Below are 23,332 nucleotides of genomic sequence, written 5' to 3'. Positions count from 1 at the left end.
TATATGTCCTTTAGTATATCTAACTTATTTAAATCTCTTGCTGGAAATGTTTCAATTATTCACCCCATTAACAACGTACTTCAAAAATAATTACTGTTATCTATTTTCATCCTTACTTTCAGAATTTGCCAAAAAGAAACTTTACCTAATGCCCGTGGATGAGAATGAAGCCTACATTCAAGACTATATCAACATAATATTGAGACCTTTTGAATCAAATACTGTTGGCCCAACAACATTTTTAAGTTCATACTTACCGTACAACTACATCCTCAACGGATCTGCACGACAAGAATTGATGGAATTCTTTGCCATCGAACCATTTCCTTACCTTAAGGTGAATGCTTTCTTTTATAATTTTTGTATTGATTTTCTAAGGCCTAGTTGTTTGAAACCCCGTCACCACATTGTCATGATATTGACCAACACCACTTATAATTTTTGGACAGAATATTTAAACAAACCTTTAAAGGTTGATTCTTCGCCCATAAGCTTTTGGTCAAATTTTAATGACCGTTGTTCTTGACGGTCGATCGAACAACCTGACCACCGTGGTTATCGGTGCAATTGGTAATTGTTTTTTAATTTGCCACTTCAAATAACGGCCTCCGTTGAAAACTGATTCTCAGCCAGCAAATTTGGTCAGAAGCATATTGCTATTATGTATTATTTTTCACTAATATGTGGTATTGCCGAAAATGGTACCAGATTGTTTATTTATTTATTTATTTATTTATTGATACATTACTCTACAGTACTTCACATTTCAATTCAGCAACGTTGGCCTCACTGGGTTGTTCACTCGTGCTGAGGCCCCCATTTTAAAATATACGAATTTATACATTTAAACAAAAACAAAAAACAACATTAAAATAAAGATAAATTTACACCAAAAATAAAGATTAGAAATTAAAATCCAATTCTCACACCAAAATAAAAACATTAGAAGGGAATGGAAATCGGCACTTACAATGATCTATGTGCTTGTGCGTGCCGCTTGCCTTATACATTTTTTTGTGTTGCGTGTATATGTTTTATTCTCTTATGTTATAGAATTTTGGAAATATTGTCTTTTTTGTTCTTTAATCCATTTTTTTATTTTGTGTTTGAATTTATTTTTATTTTCCTCAATTTTTGTTTCAAGTGGAAGACTGTTGAATGCTTTAATAGCGTGGTATTTATGGTGTCTTTGTCCAAAGGTAGTGTTTACCGTCGGAGTTTTTATGTTTTTTTTATACGCTTTTCTGACCGGTCTATTAGTGAAATTTTGTGTTTGTTGGGGATTGTTTTTTTGGTCGAAAATGTAGTTTAGTAGAGTTTTAACATATAATTGGCGTATATCAAGTATGTCACAGCTTTTAAATATTCCGCAACAATATATTCAGTTCTTGTTTTATTTAAATTATCTTCAAGTTCTACCCTGCAAATTGGATGTTACATATGTAGTTATGTTCAGTATTCTTTTTATTAAAATAAATAACTACGAAATTTGGTTGAAGCGGTTTTTAATAATACATCCGAAAACAATAAATAAACGTAGAAAATACAACAAAATGATTTACGAAAGGAAGGTTCGAGAATGTTCCGAAGGCAAAATAATTTGATCTCGATGTCGCGGTTGCTGGTACTGTACTGACCATTTCGTTCACGTTGTCGCTTATCTAGGTGGAAAATAAAACATTCTCGAACATTCCAGTTGCTACAGAAACAATTATTAAAAAAATAAAAGAAAATCCAAGAAGCTTGTTTGGAAACTTCTATAATAACGTTCGAGTCAAGTAGTGGCGTACCACTACACATACATAACAGACCCCAAAAAGTAAAACTAAATAAAATTTTCTTTACAGGAATTTGCTCTAAAAATTTACGACTATGAAGCGTTATGCGATGAAATAACGAACATAAGGAACTCTATACCGCTGAACATGTTCTTGTTGGACTGCAGTGTACTGAATGACTACCTTTGGGACGCCGTAAGAGGACTGCGACAGTATATTGTTGACTATTTCACTAACGTTAATAGGAAGCATAACAGAGCGTAAGTATTAAATAGTACACATATTTTGCATAATCATAGGTTCAAAGCTTCGTAGCTCATCATGGAAATGGGGTTGCAAACTGAAAATAGTTGGGTTGACCTATATATATTCCAGACTAAAAATACTGGAAATTTGTGAAAGACTATCATCCAGAAATGAAACATTTTTAATCTTACAATAGATGTTAAGACATTTTGAAAAAACTGAGATAAATAAATAATTCTTAAAAAGCAAAAGAATGGGAGAGGGCACCTGGAATGAGACAATCCAAATTACTCATAAAAGGACCAGACCCTAGACGAACCAAGAAACTACTCAATATGGACAGAAACTCCCTGAGGGAACTGGTAGGACTACTAACAGGACACTGCCATCTCACGAGACACATGCAGATATTGTAGGTGGAAAACACCAATAGATTTCCGGAAATGTGAAGAGGATGAAGAGACTCCAATTCACCTATGGTGCCAATGTCCTGTCCTGGTGGGAACTAGGCTCAGATACCTGGGGAGATATACAGTAGAAGCAGAAGACATAGCCACATACCCAAAACAACCCTGGTGAACTTTATTAAAGAGACTGGGTTGTTGTTAAAGGATTGAGGTGAAATGGGAGATAGCACAATAGGCCTATGGCCTAAGTGCTCACGGGAACTATGTGTAAACTGTCTCCGCCTTTAATAAAAAACGAAATGATTGCACAGTTGCTCCCGTCTTAAAATTTCTCTCTGATATTCAATTTGAATTATTTTTAAATTTCCTGTGATTTTAGGATCTGTGATGCGTACCAGATAATGGCCCAAAGAGCTTCAGAGATGCCTGAAACCACCGCCCAGCTGGTAGAACTGATAAATTACATTGTGGACTGTCGAGATGTGGCCATGTTTGATTTGAGAGAGAAGTCTAGAACTACTGCGGAATATGTACTGTTCTTAATGGAGCATGCTGACCTTCCACGTAAGTAATTTCCAAATAACTTTCAACCCGATTGGAATTGCAAGGCTTTCTCTTCACTTTATTTTCTGGTTTATAATTTATTTCCACTTAGTTAGTTGGATATGACATTACATACTCATGAAGAGATGATCTGCACACGTCTTATTATAATTCAGGCCCACACAAACCCATTGTGCTATCTCCCATATACCTTCTTCCCTTGACAGTAGCCCAGTGCCTTTAACGGATGGGGGTAATAAACATCCCAAGAGTGTTGTACGGTATCTAACTTGTTTTTTATATCACACACTCTTTAATTTGGGTAATCCTGGAAGAACTAATCGGTAACTTGCTTTCATTTCTGATATTGAGGTTTTCTGCAATAAACGCTAGATATTCACATATTAAATGTTGGAGAGGAGAAAAAGCACTGCTAAAAGATTCACAATGGAAAGTGGTTATCGTCAACAATAGAAAAAGCTTAAAAACTAAAAAACCACATTAACAGATTTGTTTTTCTAGCTGACGACATTATATTAAACAGTCGTGTGTTTGTCTGGCCGTCCGATTTGGAAACTGTTATCGAGTTGGCACTGAAAACCCTCCAAATCAAGAGAAATATGGCCGAGGAGTCCCTCAGAAACAAGAAGATTGTGTTTGAAGACAAACTGAAGAGACATGAGAAGTTGCTGGAAGCGTTTAAGAAGCTGGACCCGCCACTTGTGAACATTGACCTCATGAAGGAGTTTGTCGTCAAAATAGACGAAATCTACAACAAAATTATGGTAAGGTTTATTTATTGAATATATTACTCTCTCAGGCATTGCCGCAACCCTAAAAACCGGACAAGTGTCTAATTGGTGAAAGCGGCGGATTATAGTGCATCCATACAAAATATTCTTAAAATTAAAATTGGTATTTATACATACACTGTATCATATGTATCCAGAATATCCAGCATTTTTCAATGGAATTCATATTTACGTAAAAACTGCACAAACACTCAAACCACGAAACCGCTTGATACCGTGTTGCCGACACAATTAAAAATCTTTACATCACAATTACTCTATCAAATGATATGCTATATGTGATTAATCAAGAGAATTACATAGTAATATAGCAGCAGAACCTGAAACACATCTGAAAATAACCATCCACCACCTCACTCGGAGCCACCGGTCAACGAAATGACCACCACTAAGGAACCGACTCAGTATTTACGTTGATCCCCCTCCACTATTCACCAGAAGGAATTCCATGATGGCCGCCGCTTCCAACCAATCACAGCACAGCATATTCCATTGAGATTTTAATCAAACAATGATTACAAATTCAAAAGTGACTATTTGTGATAACATCAGACTTAATTTACGGGAAAATGACCGAAAATATAACCACGGAATAAATATCAACATCAAGAAATGATTATATGCTAATTAATTAATTAATAATCCTAATTCTTTTTTTTAAATATTTCTACGATTTTAACTGTGACATGTTATCATTGTTTATGGTATATTTATGATATTAAATAAATTAAATTAAATTAAACATAATAACATGAAAAATCACACCTAAATTTATTTGTTACTCTTTGGGAAATGTTCAAACCAAAGATATCTAACTTCAAACCCAATATGAAAATTAGTATATTTTATTATAAAATAAATAAACGAGACTTGGGGTAGTGGTTTTGGTAAATTGAACTGACTTGGTTAAAGGTATCACATCAAAATATTTCTTTCATTTATTTTGTTTGGCTTTATTATACGTATACATATATTGTTTCAACTTGTAGGAAGACAAAGCAGAGGCGCAGGAAATAAACGTAGAGGAGGTCTTATTGGACCAAGAAGTTTCCATTTTCTTTAGTCTTTCCACTATGATCACATCCGTTGAGCCTTTCCACAAGTTGTGGCATACTTCACTTGACTTCACTGAAGGATTCGAAATATGGTAATATATTAATACATTTTTCTTGCATTTTCTAGCTGCGTAATATGATCGTTGGCTTCAGGAAGAGTTACTCATATTATTATTAACATTTTTTTCTTATATGAAGTCTTAACACTGTTGTTGCAACAAAAGACAGGCCGTGATTGAGGTTTACAAACCAGGCTCCAATCTCCTTTGGCAAAGTGACTTATTTCGCTTGCCCTGCAGTGTAGTGTGGTTGTCGGATAATTGAGCGTCGTATTCATAATAATTAAAAAACATTAATACGTCTTATTTTCTTATTTCATACATTTTACTTTCTTTGATTCTTCTTCTCTTATCTCGTATCTCGTATGGTGGGGGATGTCAGTCGGGGATATATGAGGCTGTGAGCCAGTCTAGGACCTCAGGCGTCGCCCTGAGGCTCTGAGGAACAGCGCCTGTGTGAGGACCTTATCCTATTGATGGCTGACCAGATTTTACGTGGCTTTGAGATTCCAGTCTGTCTTTCAGGGGGGTTGTGTATGAGATGTTTTTCGACCATGTTGATTCTATTGACAAGAGATTCTATTGATTACTGAGAGATGTATCTAGAACTTAAATAAAATCAAACATCTTTGGTATGGTGGGATACTGAGGTTTTTCATCCAGTCAATGAATGATGAAATATAATGATGATATGTATTACATATGTAATACATAACATGTTGTTTGTATAGGAACTATGGACCATTCAGAGGATTGGAGGCTGACGAGATTAAAGAAGCAGTAGACGGTATGTTCCGTATGCTCTACAAAGTCTCCAAACAATTGTACGAGTTCCCCGGAGCCAAGAGGGTGGCTGACATGGTCCGGGCCAGAGTTGATAAATTCAAAGTTTTGGTGCCGGTGTTGCAAGCTATTTGCAATAAAGTAAGTTTTTTGTTAAAATGAAATATAGGTACATATTTTAACTATATATTTATTTTTTTTTAACACTTATAAGATATAATCCAAAGTCTTAATTGAGTGGCCACATTTAAACTTTACTGGCGGCCAATCCCGTACACCGACAATTATCATAATATCTACATATAATAAGATAGTTTTACCTACCAATAAAACTTATACATATTATTTTTTATTTATTTATGTGCATGTACGTAACCTATGTATGTACCTAACCTCATTGAAAACCTTTATTGGAGAGAAAAATTCTCAAATACCATTTCGCGTTGGCCTTTCCCGCACTATTTTAATACCTCGTGTCTGACAAGTGGTCACCAGATGCCATTCAAAAGCACACCACCACCCACATAGCTTTGTAATATTTATATATAATGTCACATAGCATTTCAGGATGTCTTATGATCGTTTTATTTTTATTTTCACCAGTATAAGACTTCAAAACATAATAATAAAAACAGGTTCATGAGCCATTTGCCATCATGAGCTATTGTTATCATGAGCTATTGGTACATTGAGCTATTGCTACCGTGAGCTATTACTACCATAAGCCATTGCTAACATGAGCCATTGCTGCAACGAGCTTTAGCTACCATTAGTTATTGATACAATGAGATATTACTACCATGAGTTATTCACACATTGAGCTATTGCTTTCATGGGCTATTTATATCATTATCTATCGCTATCGTGAGCTATTTCTGTCATGAGCTTAGTTCAATAACAATCTGTTAATTAGGGAGGCAATCATAACCTTACATTTTAATCTAGCATAATTTTTGTTCTAAAATCGGTGTTGCCATTGTAATGTAAAATGGACTGTACATATAATTACATTATTTGTGAGTAGGGCCTGGAGCAGCGCCACTGGGACAAGATATCAGAGCTGATCGGGGTGCCCATCATCCTGACACCTGAGTCCAGCCTGGCAGACATGGTGGAATTGGGCCTGCACCTGCACATCGAGAAGTTGGAGGAGATCAGCGCCGCAGCCTCCAAGGAGTACTCCTTGGAGCGGGCGCTCGCCAAGATGAAGGAGGAGTGGGGCGGGATGAAGTTTGAGGTGGTTTTGTACAGGTCAGTTATAATTCAAAACTTTGTGCTTTGTTTTTATTCGAGGTTATCCCAGTTTGAAAAAAAAATTGACAAGAAAAATTGAATAACTCAATTTTTTGTGTATTTAAAAAAAATACTTGCTTTACATTTTAAAAAGAGTGCACTTTTCTTCCACATACATAGTTTTTAATTATTATTTAACATCCAGTATCCAGCTTCTTTGATATTATGTACATTTAAAAAATACTTTTTTAATAAACACTTAACTCACTTACAAAGTTTATATTTGATTTTTCGTACTAAATTAAAATTTGTATTTGAGGACAAAATACCCAACCAAACTGAATAATTATTTTTTATTCAAAAGACGTAGCAAATATCTAGTACGGATATGTGCTATTTTTGATAAATTATGATATTTTAGCTTTTACTCGTGGCTTCACGGCATTGGGAAGAAATTAATTTTCCACAGAAATTAAAAGTTTTTCAGGGATGAAAAGTAGCGTTTGTCACTTCCTAGTCCTCCAACTTCTTCTTCTTCTTCGATGGCGCTACAGCCCATATCGAGCTTTGGCCTCCTGCAACAGTCGCCTCCAACTCCTCCTGTCCTCAGCGGCTGACTTCCAGTTTGTCACCTGGAGAAGCTGTGCTGCATCCCCTCTTACCTCATCTTCCCACCTCAGTCTGGGTCTTCCCACTTTTCTCTTTCCACCTAGGTGACCAGTCAAAATTCTTTTTGGGACGCGTGTATCCGGCATTCTCTGTACATGCCCAGCCCATCTCAGCCTGAGGAGTCTCATGTGTGCAGAGATGCTAGGGGCCTTATATATATCGTACAATTCTATATTGTGCCGGATACGCCACTGTTCGCCCTCTTTCACGGGTCCACATATTCTTCTCAGCACCTTTCTTTCAAAAGTATCCAGCATTTCAGCCATCTTTACCGTCAGTGTCAGCGCCTCACATCCATATGCCAATACAGTTCTTACAATGGTCTTATATATGGTTATTTTGGTTTTTCTGTGGACACTACGTGACTTAAACACTGGCAGCAAAGAGAAGTATGTTTTGTTGGCTGCTGTGATTCTCCTTCTGATTTCTGCTGGATCCTCATTGTTCTCTGTCAGGCTGGAGCCCAGGTAGGTGAATTGATCGACCACTTCATATGAGTAGTTGTCTTTAAATAGTGCACTACTTCTTCTTCTGTGTGAGGGGTTCCTGCTCTGTACCATCATTTTTGTTTTGTCACCATTAACTCGCAGTCCTACTTCCCGCGCCGCTGTTTCTAAAGGGTCGAAGACCTCCTTAATGGCTGAAATTGATCTTCCGACAATGTTGATGTCATCCGCATATCCGACAACTTGACTGCTCTTGAAACAAATATTGGAGCCAGTGTCTATTAGTGTTTTTCGTATTACATGTTCGAGCACAATGTTGAAGAGAGTGGGAGCCAGACTGTCCCCCTGTTTAAGTCCCTGTGATACTGTAAATTCTTCCGACAATTCTCCGTCTATTTTGACCTGACATCTTGAGTCTGACATTGTGGCTTTTATGAGCCTAACCAATTTAGGTGGAATCTGGAATTGTAGTAGTATGTCATATAGACACTCCCGATCTATGCTATCATATGCTTGCTTGAAATCAATGAATAGTTGGTGTATGTCTATGTCAAATTCCCAACACTTTGCCAAGATCTGTCTGACGGTGAACAGTTGGTCTGTTGTGGATCTACCGGTGCGGAAGCCTGCCTGATACTCTCCCAGTAGGTTTTCTGCATATTTATCAATTCTTTGTTTCAGTATCATGGTGTAGATTTTATATGCTGTGCATAGAAGTGATATTCCTCTATGATTTTCGCATTTTAATTTGTCACCTTTCTTGTGAATTGGGCATATTATGCTTATTTGCCATTCCTCTGGGATTTTTTCCAGTGTCCATATTTTAGTTATTAAATTGAGTAGCAGATTTCTCAGATGCTCATTTCCATATTTGAACAACTCTGCCGGGAGGTTGTCTTTCCCAGGTGATTTGTTGTTTTTAAGTTTCTTTAGTGCAGCATTTATTTCTTGCATTGTTGGTGGATTCGCTGATTCTTCATTACTTGATTCAGTAGGGATGTTGGTAGGGTGACTTCTCAGGTCGCTATTAGGGTTGAGAAGTTTATAGAAGTAGTTTTTCCACACTGTTTTTATTCGTTCCTTATCTGATATAATTGATCCATCAGCGTCTTTGCATAGTGTTGTATTCGGTTTGAAACCCTTCTTGAAGAAGTTTACTCCCCTATATGCTTCTCTAGGATTATTATTGACAAAGTCCTGTTCCATTTTTAGCAGTATATCATTCAAGAATTTTCTTTTCTTTCCCCGTATCAGCTTACTCGTTTCTTTTCTCGCTTGTTCGTACGCCTGTCTTTTGTTTCTTGTTGACGTTTTCAAGTACTTCTTTCTGAGTATATTCTTATCAGCTATCTTTCTTTCACACTCTTCATCAAACCACGGGTTCCTGGGCTGTCTGGGCATGTTTCCGACACTTGATTCCACTGCTCTTACAATTGCTTCTTTTATATCATTCCAATCTTTTTCGAGTGATTCTTGGGAGTTCTGCTCAGTGATCTGATCTGGTAGGCTATTTAAAAGGGCGTTGTGATACTGCTCTTTGCCTTCTGGTGTTTTTAGAGCTTCCGTATTGATTTTTGGAATAGTTGGTGATTTTCGTGTCCTGTTGTTTGCAATTCGGCTCCTATAGGTGGCCACCACCATGTAGTGGTCTGAATCACAGTTGGCACCCCTATACGTCCTTACGTTTGTGATGCTCGTTGCCCCCCTTCTTTCTATCAGGACATGATCAATTTGGTTATGGTGTCTACCATCTGGCGACGTCCAGGTCCGTTTGTGTATGTCTTTTCTTGGGAATTGAGTCGAGGCCACTATTAGGTTTCTTGATTCTGCGAAATCAATCACTCGGGTTCCGTTATTATTAGCGTGCTTGTGTAGACTGTTCATTCCTGTAATGTGTTAGAGCAGAGGATCCTGTCCTATCTTGGCGTTAAAGTCCCCAATTACAATCTTAATGTCGTTCGATGGTAATGTGTCGTAGACCTGTTCGAGTTTCTGATAGTATGTATCTTTCATTATGTCCTCTTTATCTTCCGTTTCAGCATGTACGTTGATCAATGTTACATTGAAAAATTTCGTTTTTATGCGTAAGCTGCACATTCTTTCATTAATGGGTTTAAAGTCTAATATGCATTTTCCCATTTTCCGGTCCACAATGAAGGCCACTCCGAATTTATGATGTCTTTCATTTCCACTATGCAGTATCGTATGCGTTCTTGTCTCAAATGGCTCAGATCCTATCCATCTGGTTTCTTGCACCGCCATTATGTCTATTTTATATTTCGTCATCTCCCTAGTGATCTCTCCTAGGGCTCCACTTCTATACAGCGTCCTTGCGTTCCAGGTAGCTATTTTCAAGTCCTTATTTCGTTTGCCGGGTATTTTCCTAAGTTCAGTTGTTGTCCGAGGCTCTGTGTTAGGATTCGTAATAGCGTTGCTTTTACAGGGAGAGGTTATTAGCCTCTCGCCCAACCCCCTACCAGGAGGGCCAGGGTTTTTCTGTAGGGGTTTCCATCCCTTAGCTGGGGGGTTCCGGTTTTATGGCGCCGGAGATTCGCCATTCATCCTCTCCTATCTGCTATGGCTGATGGTATTGCCGTTGGCCACATTGCCCAGGGCTCGCGGGGCTTAAGAGACCACTCGTGGACGCTAGGAGTAGGACTATTGGTAGTGTTGCTGATGGAATGCAACAGTGGCGTTACACGGTATTTGATGAGTGACACATTTTTCCCAGCAAAAAATGCGTCTCCGTGACCCTACCAAACTTTGAGCCCCAGTCCTCCAACTACCCCTATGCAAAAAATCACTTCTATCAGTCCCTCCATTGCGACATGAAAGTAAGACAAACAAGCAAACACATTCACATTTCTAATATTAGTTAGGATCGGCCATAAAAGAATTCAATTTGCATAATATTAGAGACAATTTAGCATTTATTGGAGTTAATTGTAATTATTTAAAAATAATCGTGGTATAACTACATACTGTGTTAATGTAATGAAAAATAAAATAAAACACTGTACAGATGGTGTTTTTTGGTTAGAAATTTAAATTTATATATACATAACAAAATTATTTTCCAACGTAAATCGATTGTTTTTTTTGTTTTTAATTTATGCCCACAAAAATGCTTTTCTTAATCATTTTTATTTTTTGTTTTATATAACATCATATTCTTATAGTAAATAGAGCATATTTTTTATTTTAATAATAATTATTAACTCCCAAATAATTGCCAAAGTTGGCTCTTACTAAATTCACGAAAAATTGGATTCTTTAATGGCCTATATTTTATAATTTCAAACGCAAATAAATAAAGTAGCATATATCCGTACTACATATTTGCTATACATCTTGATTAAAAAAATTATTTTTCAGTTTGGTTAAGTATTTTGGCCTCAATTCAAGTTTTCTACAAGACCGTGCAGCCGTTCTCCTTAATATTATTAAATTGATTACCCCATTTTTTTTCTGCTATTATTTGTCAGACTGAAACATCTTGTTCCTTGCAACGTTTGCGTTTTATATTATTTGAGCACTTACACAACTAAGTATGTAAAAACTATAAGTGTTACTGATATTTCTTATTATTTCACAGAGACACTGGAACCAGAGTGCTTTCCAGTGTAGACGATGTCCAGCTGATGCTGGATGACCATATACTTAAGTCGCAGACCATGAGAGGGTCTCCTTTCGTGAAGCCTTTTGAGGCAGAGATGCAGGCCTGGGAAGAAAAACTCATTTCCATGCAAGATATATTAGACCAGTGGATTCAGGTACAAGAACATTTTATACTTGTGTGATTCTTTTAACAATGCATAAACATGAAAAAATAGTTTTTTGAAAACCTTTTTTGACGCCATCTTGCTGCCCTCTCCGCCCCCTTACTGGCCTTCACTGTCCCCCAGGACCTCTTCAACGCCCCTAGAAGGGAGATATTCTCCACTTTGGGAATCACTGATATTTTTTATGTGTTGATAATTAATTTCTTCATTGTTGAAAAATATTTATTAACCGGTTGTATGCCTTAAGCGTTTATACGCACTCTAGGTAGCCGTTGACGTTAACGACTGTATAAAAATAGCGCGTTAACACGCTGTTTTATATGACGATTTTAATTCGCAGCCTGCCGGTACATTCACACCAAATACTTTCCTGTAGAGAAAGGGTTAAAGTGAAAAATTTTCAGTATGCTGCGATCTCCATCGTAACCTATCTTTTATCACATTTGACGTTTATGAGAGATAGGGACAATTTTTTTATGTGAATACCAATCAAGAATCCCAACTGCTAACAACCCTTTGGAGCCAGTGACACTATGACATCCTAATTGGGGTATGTTGTAAGGCTAAAGATAATGGGGAGGGGAAGGATATGGGGAAGAGAAAGGTGGGAAAGTACCTTGCTATTCAGATCTGAATCCAGATTGGCTCCAGATTGTTGGGAGAAGTTACAACTCTTGTGCAGTATTCACATTAAAAAAAATATGCACATAAAAATCATTTTGCATGAAACAAATAAGTTATTACTAAAATAGAATCAGCTGGCACTCGACAAAAATGTAGCGTTGGTGATCAAGAAGTTAATTCATATAATATTTGATTTTACTGAATATTGTTTTCATTGAAGTGAATATGTATTATGTTCTGATCAAAAAGAATCACCTGTTTTCTTATTTAGGTCCAAGGAGTATGGATGTACCTAGAGCCCATCTTCTCCTCGGAGGACATCATGCGCCAAATGCCGACTGAGGCCAGGAACTTTAAGGATGTGGACAAGCTGTGGCGAGCCATCATGGCCGCCACCTTCAAGAACCCCGATGTTATTGAGGCCACCAACTACCCCGGTCTGCTTAACATTCTGAGATCTTCCAATGCTTTCCTGTCAGACATCCAGAAAGGATTGAATGACTATTTGGAAAAGAAGAGACTCTTCTTTCCAAGGTAAAATTTCCATATATCCATATATAGTGGGTTCAAATTACAGGAGCCTATCTTGTAATGCAAAATAGGCAGAGATAGGCCCAAAGATATTAGAAGAACGAGATATGCTATGTTGGCTGCCGGACCGTAGCCGGAGTACTACCTAATTAGGGTACTTTGAACGGTATCGGGACGTGTACGCACAGAAATCTGTTCTATGTATTAGTGCGGATACCTTAGCGCAAGCGAAGGTGTGCAGTAGTATTGGTGAACAAAACCGGCGACACTCGGCAAAACAATTCCACTCAGTACGAACTGCGCATAGCACATCTCGTTCTTCTAATATCTTTGGATAGGCCTCTGTGAACCTAAACCTCTTTATAATTTGTCCTTAGACCAGAGAATTACTTTTTTATTGACGACTATTAAAGATGCATAATATAATTTCATATATAAATATTAATAATTTACATAAATTTCATATAAAAGCCCACTACGCCCACACTAATTAAATAAATAAAAGTATATTCACTGTCCTCCTCACTATGGATTCCTCTTCCAAGGCGGACTTTAGGTGGTAGTTTTGGTATTAACCAGTGGCGGCTTGTCTATGGAGTTCTTTTGGTCAATGACCTCCCAAAATATGATGCAATAGTATAAAATAAAGTCGCTATTCGCGTCTGTCTGTTTGGTGCACTTAGTTCTTCAAAACTACTCAACGGATTATGATGGAGTTTTCACTATAATTTAGAGGATTTCTTCCGGAAGGTTCATATATATAATACATCTAAATTATATTTATAGAAACTAGAGAAAAGTCGATGTTTTGTAATAAAGTCGTAAACAAAATATTTTCGGGCGCTTACATTCCTAACACTGGCTAAACCTTACGAGATACATCAATATAATGTACTATGGAATTATATATCATAAAAAGGCCTACAAAAAAGTCCGTGACGGTATATGTCTATCTCGTAAGGATAACCCCCAGCAACGCTGGGTACACGTCAGCTAGTAATATAAGTATTAATAATTAAATAAATAATAGTATATTCACAGTCCTCCTCACAAGGAATTTGTGTTCTGAGGTGGACTGTTTGGTATTAAATCTAGCGGTTGTTTTGGTATCAAATCATAACTTTTTATGATTTCCTCATCTTCATGTTTGTAGACTTCATCAATGTTTGTTGATTTCCTCATCTTCATATTTGTGGATTTCATAAATGTTTATTGATTTCGTGATCTTCATGTTTACTTAGCCATATTTTGATATTATGTTCAATTTTTTTGTTCTGGGTATTATATAATTTTGTGAGAACTTTTATGTAACTTTATGAGATCAGTTATTTCGATGCAGGCAGTAGATCGAATTGTTTGATTTGGGTTTTTGTGCAATTTTTCAAAAGTACTCTTGAAATTGTAGCAGAGTAGCTCGAAGTTTCTGGTTTGCACCGAGGAATTGTGGGTTCAATCCCCTACAAGCTAAGCCCGTTATTATTGCAAAAGCAACAATTTCAGGTTTTAAGATTGTGTAGTGAACTTTCAAATATTGTAAGGCTCGATGATGTTTGTGTTTCTTTAGTTGAATTGGTTGAATAAGTTATTACAAGTTCTTTCTAATCAAGTCAACTGTCCTACCTTTTCTTGGTCTATTTTAAATGTTGTTTTATTTTCTGATGATTATTGGTTCATTAAATCAATCACATTTCCTCGTTTCCAGGTTCTTTTTCCTGTCCAACGATGAGCTTCTTGAGATTCTCTCCGAGACAAAGGATCCCATGCGAGTCCAGCCCCATCTCAAAAAGTGCTTTGAGGGAATATACTCACTGGTATTTGATGAAAATGAAGATATAACTGGCGTAATTTCGTGCGATAATGAAATCGTTCCTCTCGACGATAAAATCAACCCTGCCGAAGCCAAGGTAAACAATATGACAGAGGTTGAAATCCCTGCCTAAGTATTTAAATGTAATATCATGATATATGGTGATGTATTCTGTTATTTATGGTGATGTATGACACATGCAGGGTATGGTGGAGCGCTGGCTGCTGCAGCTCGAGGAGTTGATGATCCAGAGTCTGAAGAGCATCACCCTGATGTGCATTAACGCCTACTTCTCCGCCAAGAGGCGGGACTGGGTCATCTCGTGGGTGGGCCAAGTTGTCCAGGCTGCAAACTGCATACATTTTACTACAGAGGTCATTATTCATTAGTATTATTATGTCTTACCCACCTAACAATCATAAATGTATCGTAATTTTTTGATTTTATAGTATTAACCATAAGTTTATTGTGCACACTATTTTCTATCTTTAATCGAGTTTCGTCTATCTGAGAAAGGTGGATGATAGATGTGCCTGAACCCAAGTCTTAAATTTAAGCCCGTAATAATGATGATATTTCCACAAAATGCTATTTCTGCATATTTTGTCATTGATTCAACTTCAGACCATAATTCTGAGTACACATCCAAAATTTCAGTCCATTCGGCTATGTAGTTCTTGAGGAAACGGCTATAAAAGTTCAAACCCAATTCTAACATTAGGCCCGTAAGAATGATAAGACTTTCAAAATGCTATTTTCTGCAGATTTTGTCATTGATTCAACTTCAGACCATAATTTATTTATTTATTTCTATACATACATTACAGTGTCTACCAAATATTTACATTTGTATATAATACATAAATTGAACTGTTGTAAATATGGTGTTTTTTTTTTTTTTTTTATGCTGGGTGTGAGGTAGGTTTGAGTAGGTGACACTGTGGTGGGTAATGTTATATGTTTCGTGAACACCTCACTGGGAGAACCTGTGCTGAGGTGTTTACGTGGTTATGATTAAATGGTACATATATTTATGTGTATTGGTTAAATTTTCTTATATAAGTGTAAGTTGGGATTTTAAATTTATTTTTTTTAATGGTTATTTTACATTGTTATAAGAAAAAGGAAAAAAACATTTATTTATATGCACATATATACATACACCCATGTATACACATACATAGATAAATACACATATATGCATGCATACACACATATAAGTAAACACATGTATACATACATACATACACATTCATCCATGATTATGTTTGGTTTGGTGTTATAATGTTTTGTATAAAATGGATATCTTGTTTTTTGATCCAGGCTGTGATCAGTTTTTTGTGAATGTTTGTGTATGTATTTCCCATTAGTAGTAGTTTCTGAGTATGTATCCAAAATTTCAGTTAAGAATTTGATGTCATCTTTGGGGTGCTGTGTGGATGGTCTTTTTAAAGATATATTATATCTTGAAGATGCCCATGATGTAACTCAGAGAAAAAAATTGGCGGCAATTCTCAACCATCCACCAGTGCCAAATGGACCAATGATACTAGTTCTTTGCAACACATTGTTCTGTTTTTACTGCTATCATTTGGCTAGTTGCAGTTTTCTAATTTATTTTGTAAATTATTTTTTTTTAAATATATGATTAAAATTGTTTAAAGTTTATTTAATTCAATTTAAATTTTTTTAAATAAATTTACTAACTTAATAATTTTTTTAAAAATTTAATTACCTTTTTTAATTTCTATTCACCCTGTAATTTAAGGAAACAATATATAATAGATATGTAGTGTAAATTTTATTGTTGCTACATGATTTTTGAGTAGGTCACCGAGGCTATAGAGAACAAGAAGGTGGACAAGTATCTGGCCAAGTGCACGGAGCAGATCAACGATATTGTGTACCTCGTGCAGGGAGACCTGGACCCGGGCAACAGGTGCACTGTGGAGGCACTCATCGTCATTGATGTCCACGGTAATACTGCAACATGTTTACTGTTAATGTAACCTGACCTATCAAACCTCACAACCTAACCTAACTTGACGATATTTGTAAGTTTCCATCTATCTGTATCTGGCCAAGTGCACGGAGCAGATCAACGATATTGTGTACCTCGTGCAGGGACACCTGGACCCGGGCAACAGGTGCACTGTGGAGGCACTCATCGTCATTGATGTCCACGGTAATACTGCAACATGTTTACTGTTAATGTAACCTGACCTATCAAACCTCACAACCTAACCTAACTTGACGATATTTGTAAGTTTCCATCTATCTGTATCTGGCCAAGTGCACGGAGCAGATCAACGATATTGTGTACCTCGTGCAGGGAGACCTGGACCCGGGCAACAGGTGCACTGTGGAGGCACTCATCGTCATTGATGTCCACGGTAATACTGCAACATGTTTACTGTTAATGTAACCTGACCTATCAAACCTCACAACCTAACCTAACTTGACGATATTTGTAAGTTTCCATCTATCTGTATCTGGCCAAGTGCACGGAGCAGATCAACGATATTGTGTACCTCGTGCAGGGACACCTGGACCCGGGCAACAGGTGCACTGTGGAGGCACTCATCGTCATTGATGTCCACGGTAATACTGCAACATGTTTACTGTTAATGTAACCTGACCTATCAAACCTCACAACCTAACCTAACTTGACGATATTTGTAAGTTTCCATCTATCTGTATCTGGCCAAGTGCACGGAGCAGATCAACGATATTGTGTACCTCGTGCAGGGAGACCTGGACCCGGGCAACAGGTGCACTGTGGAGGCACTCATCGTCATTGATGTCCACGGTAATACTGCAACATGCTTACTGTTAATGTAACCTGACCTATCAAACCTCACAACCTAACCTAACTTGACGATATTTGTAAGTTTCCATCTATCTGTATCTGGCCAAGTGCACGGAGCAGATCAACGATATTGTGTACCTCGTGCAGGGACACCTGGACCCGGGCAACAGGTGCACTGTGGAGGCACTCATCGTCATTGATGTCCACGGTAATACTGCAACATGTTTACTGTTAATGTAACCTGACCTATCAAACCTCACAACCTAACCTAACTTGACGATATTTGTAAGTTTCCATCTATCTGTATCTGGCCAAGTGCACGGAGCAGATCAACGATATTGTGTACCTCGTGCAGGGAGACCTGGACCCGGGCAACAGGTGCACTGTGGAGGCACTCATCGTCATTGATGTCCACGGTAATACTGCAACATGCTTACTGTTAATGTAACCTGACCTATCAAACCTCACAACCTAACCTAACTTGACGATATTTGTAAGTTTCCATCTATCTGTATCTGGCCAAGTGCACGGAGCAGATCAACGATATTGTGTACCTCGTGCAGGGACACCTGGACCCGGGCAACAGGTGCACTGTGGAGGCACTCATCGTCATTGATGTCCACGGTAATACTGCAACATGCTTACTGTTAATGTAACCTGACCTATCAAACCTCACAACCTAACCTAACTTGACGATATTTGTAAGTTTCCATCTATCTGTATCTGGCCAAGTGCACGGAGCAGATCAACGATATTGTGTACCTCGTGCAGGGACACCTGGACCCGGGCAACAGGTGCACTGTGGAGGCACTCATCGTCATTGATGTCCACGGTAATACTGCAACATGTTTACTGTTAATGTAACCTGACCTATCAAACCTCACAACCTAACCTAACTTGACGATATTTGTAAGTTTCCATCTATCTGTATCTGGCCAAGTGCACGGAGCAGATCAACGATATTGTGTACCTCGTGCAGGGAGACCTGGACCCGGGCAACAGGTGCACTGTGGAGGCACTCATCGTCATTGATGTCCACGGTAATACTGCAACATGTTTACTGTTAATGTAACCTGACCTATCAAACCTCACAACCTAACCTAACTTGACGATATTTGTAAGTTTCCATCTATCTGTATCTGGCCAAGTGCACGGAGCAGATCAACGATATTGTGTACCTCGTGCAGGGACACCTGGACCCGGGCAACAGGTGCACTGTGGAGGCACTCATCGTCATTGATGTCCACGGTAATACTGCAACATGTTTACTGTTAATGTAACCTGACCTATCAAACCTCACAACCTAACCTAACTTGACGATATTTGTAAGTTTCCATCTATCTGTATCTGGCCAAGTGCACGGAGCAGATCAACGATATTGTGTACCTCGTGCAGGGAGACCTGGACCCGGGCAACAGGTGCACTGTGGAGGCACTCATCGTCATTGATGTCCACGGTAATACTGCAACATGTTTACTGTTAATGTAACCTGACCTATCAAACCTCACAACCTAACCTAACTTGACGATATTTGTAAGTTTCCATCTATCTGTATCTGGCCAAGTGCACGGAGCAGATCAACGATATTGTGTACCTCGTGCAGGGAGACCTGGACCCGGGCAACAGGTGCACTGTGGAGGCACTCATCGTCATTGATGTCCACGGTAATACTGCAACATGTTTACTGTTAATGTAACCTGACCTATCAAACCTCACAACCTAACCTAACTTGACGATATTTGTAAGTTTCCATCTATCTGTATCTGGCCAAGTGCACGGAGCAGATCAACGATATTGTGTACCTCGTGCAGGGACACCTGGACCCGGGCAACAGGTGCACTGTGGAGGCACTCATCGTCATTGATGTCCACGGTAATACTGCAACATGTTTACTGTTAATGTAACCTGACCTATCAAACCTCACAACCTAACCTAACTTGACGATATTTGTAAGTTTCCATCTATCTGTATCTGGCCAAGTGCACGGAGCAGATCAACGATATTGTGTACCTCGTGCAGGGACACCTGGACCCGGGCAACAGGTGCACTGTGGAGGCACTCATCGTCATTGATGTCCACGGTAATACTGCAACATGTTTACTGTTAATGTAACCTGACCTATCAAACCTCACAACCTAACCTAACTTGACGATATTTGTAAGTTTCCATCTATCTGTATCTGGCCAAGTGCACGGAGCAGATCAACGATATTGTGTACCTCGTGCAGGGAGACCTGGACCCGGGCAACAGGTGCACTGTGGAGGCACTCATCGTCATTGATGTCCACGGTAATACTGCAACATGTTTACTGTTAATGTAACCTGACCTATCAAACCTCACAACCTAACCTAACTTGACGATATTTGTAAGTTTCCATCTATCTGTATCTGGCCAAGTGCACGGAGCAGATCAACGATATTGTGTACCTCGTGCAGGGACACCTGGACCCGGGCAACAGGTGCACTGTGGAGGCACTCATCGTCATTGATGTCCACGGTAATACTGCAACATGTTTACTGTTAATGTAACCTGACCTATCAAACCTCACAACCTAACCTAACTTGACGATATTTGTAAGTTTCCATCTATCTGTATCTGGCCAAGTGCACGGAGCAGATCAACGATATTGTGTACCTCGTGCAGGGACACCTGGACCCGGGCAACAGGTGCACTGTGGAGGCACTCATCGTCATTGATGTCCACGGTAATACTGCAACATGTTTACTGTTAATGTAACCTGACCTATCAAACCTCACAACCTAACCTAACTTGACGATATTTGTAAGTTTCCATCTATCTGTATCTGGCCAAGTGCACGGAGCAGATCAACGATATTGTGTACCTCGTGCAGGGAGACCTGGACCCGGGCAACAGGTGCACTGTGGAGGCACTCATCGTCATTGATGTCCACGGTAATACTGCAACATGTTTACTGTTAATGTAACCTGACCTATCAAACCTCACAACCTAACCTAACTTGACGATATTTGTAAGTTTCCATCTATCTGTATCTGGCCAAGTGCACGGAGCAGATCAACGATATTGTGTACCTCGTGCAGGGACACCTGGACCCGGGCAACAGGTGCACTGTGGAGGCACTCATCGTCATTGATGTCCACGGTAATACTGCAACATGTTTACTGTTAATGTAACCTGACCTATCAAACCTCACAACCTAACCTAACTTGACGATATTTGTAAGTTTCCATCTATCTGTATCTGGCCAAGTGCACGGAGCAGATCAACGATATTGTGTACCTCGTGCAGGGAGACCTGGACCCGGGCAACAGGTGCACTGTGGAGGCACTCATCGTCATTGATGTCCACGGTAATACTGCAACATGTTTACTGTTAATGTAACCTGACCTATCAAACCTCACAACCTAACCTAACTTGACGATATTTGTAAGTTTCCATCTATCTGTATCTGGCCAAGTGCACGGAGCAGATCAACGATATTGTGTACCTCGTGCAGGGACACCTGGACCCGGGCAACAGGTGCACTGTGGAGGCACTCATCGTCATTGATGTTCACGGTAATACTGCAACATGTTTACTGTTAATGTAACCTGACCTATCAAACCTCACAACCTAACCTAACTTGACGATATTTGTAAGTTTCCATCTATCTGTATCTGGCCAAGTGCACGGAGCAGATCAACGATATTGTGTACCTCGTGCAGGGACACCTGGACCCGGGCAACAGGTGCACTGTGGAGGCACTCATCGTCATTGATGTCCACGGTAATACTGCAACATGTTTACTGTTAATGTAACCTGACCTATCAAACCTCACAACCTAACCTAACTTGACGATATTTGTAAGTTTCCATCTATCTGTATCTGGCCAAGTGCACGGAGCAGATCAACGATATTGTGTACCTCGTGCAGGGACACCTGGACCCGGGCAACAGGTGCACTGTGGAGGCACTCATCGTCATTGATGTCCACGGTAATACTGCAACATGTTTACTGTTAATGTAACCTGACCTATCAAACCTCACAACCTAACCTAACTTGACGATATTTGTAAGTTTCCATCTATCTGTATCTGGCCAAGTGCACGGAGCAGATCAACGATATTGTGTACCTCGTGCAGGGACACCTGGACCCGGGCAACAGGTGCACTGTGGAGGCACTCATCGTCATTGATGTCCACGGTAATACTGCAACATGTTTACTGTTAATGTAACCTGACCTATCAAACCTCACAACCTAACCTAACTTGACGATATTTGTAAGTTTCCATCTATCTGTATCTGGCCAAGTGCACGGAGCAGATCAACGATATTGTGTACCTCGTGCAGGGACACCTGGACCCGGGCAACAGGTGCACTGTGGAGGCACTCATCGTCATTGATGTCCACGGTAATACTGCAACATGTTTACTGTTAATGTAACCTGACCTATCAAACCTCACAACCTAACCTAACTTGACGATATTTGTAAGTTTCCATCTATCTGTATCTGGCCAAGTGCACGGAGCAGATCAACGATATTGTGTACCTCGTGCAGGGAGACCTGGACCCGGGCAACAGGTGCACTGTGGAGGCACTCATCGTCATTGATGTCCACGGTAATACTGCAACATGTTTACTGTTAATGTAACCTGACCTATCAAACCTCACAACCTAACCTAACTTGACGATATTTGTAAGTTTCCATCTATCTGTATCTGGCCAAGTGCACGGAGCAGATCAACGATATTGTGTACCTCGTGCAGGGACACCTGGACCCGGGCAACAGGTGCACTGTGGAGGCACTCATCGTCATTGATGTCCACGGTAATACTGCAACATGTTTACTGTTAATGTAACCTGACCTATCAAACCTCACAACCTAACCTAACTTGACGATATTTGTAAGTTTCCATCTATCTGTATCTGGCCAAGTGCACGGAGCAGATCAACGATATTGTGTACCTCGTGCAGGGACACCTGGACCCGGGCAACAGGTGCACTGTGGAGGCACTCATCGTCATTGATGTCCACGGTAATACTGCAACATGTTTACTGTTAATGTAACCTGACCTATCAAACCTCACAACCTAACCTAACTTGACGATATTTGTAAGTTTCCATCTATCTGTATCTGGCCAAGTGCACGGAGCAGATCAACGATATTGTGTACCTCGTGCAGGGACACCTGGACCCGGGCAACAGGTGCACTGTGGAGGCACTCATCGTCATTGATGTCCACGGTAATACTGCAACATGTTTACTGTTAATGTAACCTGACCTATCAAACCTCACAACCTAACCTAACTTGACGATATTTGTAAGTTTCCATCTATCTGTATCTGGCCAAGTGCACGGAGCAGATCAACGATATTGTGTACCTCGTGCAGGGACACCTGGACCCGGGCAACAGGTGCACTGTGGAGGCACTCATCGTCATTGATGTCCACGGTAATACTGCAACATGTTTACTGTTAATGTAACCTGACCTATCAAACCTCACAACCTAATCTAAATTAACAATATTTGTAAGTTTTTATGATGAAATGTTTTGATATGTAGGTGCCATATAATTCAAGCTTTACAAATCATCCGAATCTAAAAAAATTTAAAACCCTCAATTTGAAGCAATGTTTAATGTTCAAATTTTCTAGGTCTTCGCAATTATTTTTAGCTTGCATTGTCATTTATATGATAAACTAAAATGTTTTGAAATATCCATATTATTTGTTGCATATTTTTAAATCGTTTTGACACAAGAGTGTTAAAATCTACTTATATCAAAATCTAA

General features: G+C 39.1%; 1 protein-coding gene across 1 annotated transcript in view; it reads left to right on the top strand.

The window, feature by feature from the left end:
- The window catches only part of Dnah3 (dynein heavy chain 3, axonemal), an 88,842-nt gene that overhangs the window by 5,434 nt on the left and 60,076 nt on the right, over positions 1-23,332 (top strand). The window contains exons 6-17 of the mRNA XM_089637977.1: positions 123-337; positions 1,848-2,038; positions 2,811-2,995; positions 3,497-3,759; positions 4,776-4,933; positions 5,632-5,824; positions 6,708-6,934; positions 11,627-11,804; positions 12,709-12,971; positions 14,671-14,872; positions 14,979-15,149; positions 16,605-16,752. Coding sequence (XP_089494103.1) covers positions 123-337; positions 1,848-2,038; positions 2,811-2,995; positions 3,497-3,759; positions 4,776-4,933; positions 5,632-5,824; positions 6,708-6,934; positions 11,627-11,804; positions 12,709-12,971; positions 14,671-14,872; positions 14,979-15,149; positions 16,605-16,752 — 2,394 coding nt within the window. The remainder of the gene's footprint in view (positions 1-122; positions 338-1,847; positions 2,039-2,810; positions 2,996-3,496; positions 3,760-4,775; positions 4,934-5,631; positions 5,825-6,707; positions 6,935-11,626; positions 11,805-12,708; positions 12,972-14,670; positions 14,873-14,978; positions 15,150-16,604; positions 16,753-23,332) is intronic.

Source organism: Hesperophylax consimilis, chromosome 12 (assembly GCF_061612785.1).
Source record: "Hesperophylax consimilis isolate HC1 chromosome 12, BYU_Hcon_1.0, whole genome shotgun sequence".
Taxonomy (NCBI): domain Eukaryota; kingdom Metazoa; phylum Arthropoda; class Insecta; order Trichoptera; family Limnephilidae; genus Hesperophylax; species Hesperophylax consimilis.
The sequence above is the reverse complement of the archived record's forward strand: the minus strand, read 5'-3'. Positions and strand labels throughout refer to the sequence as shown.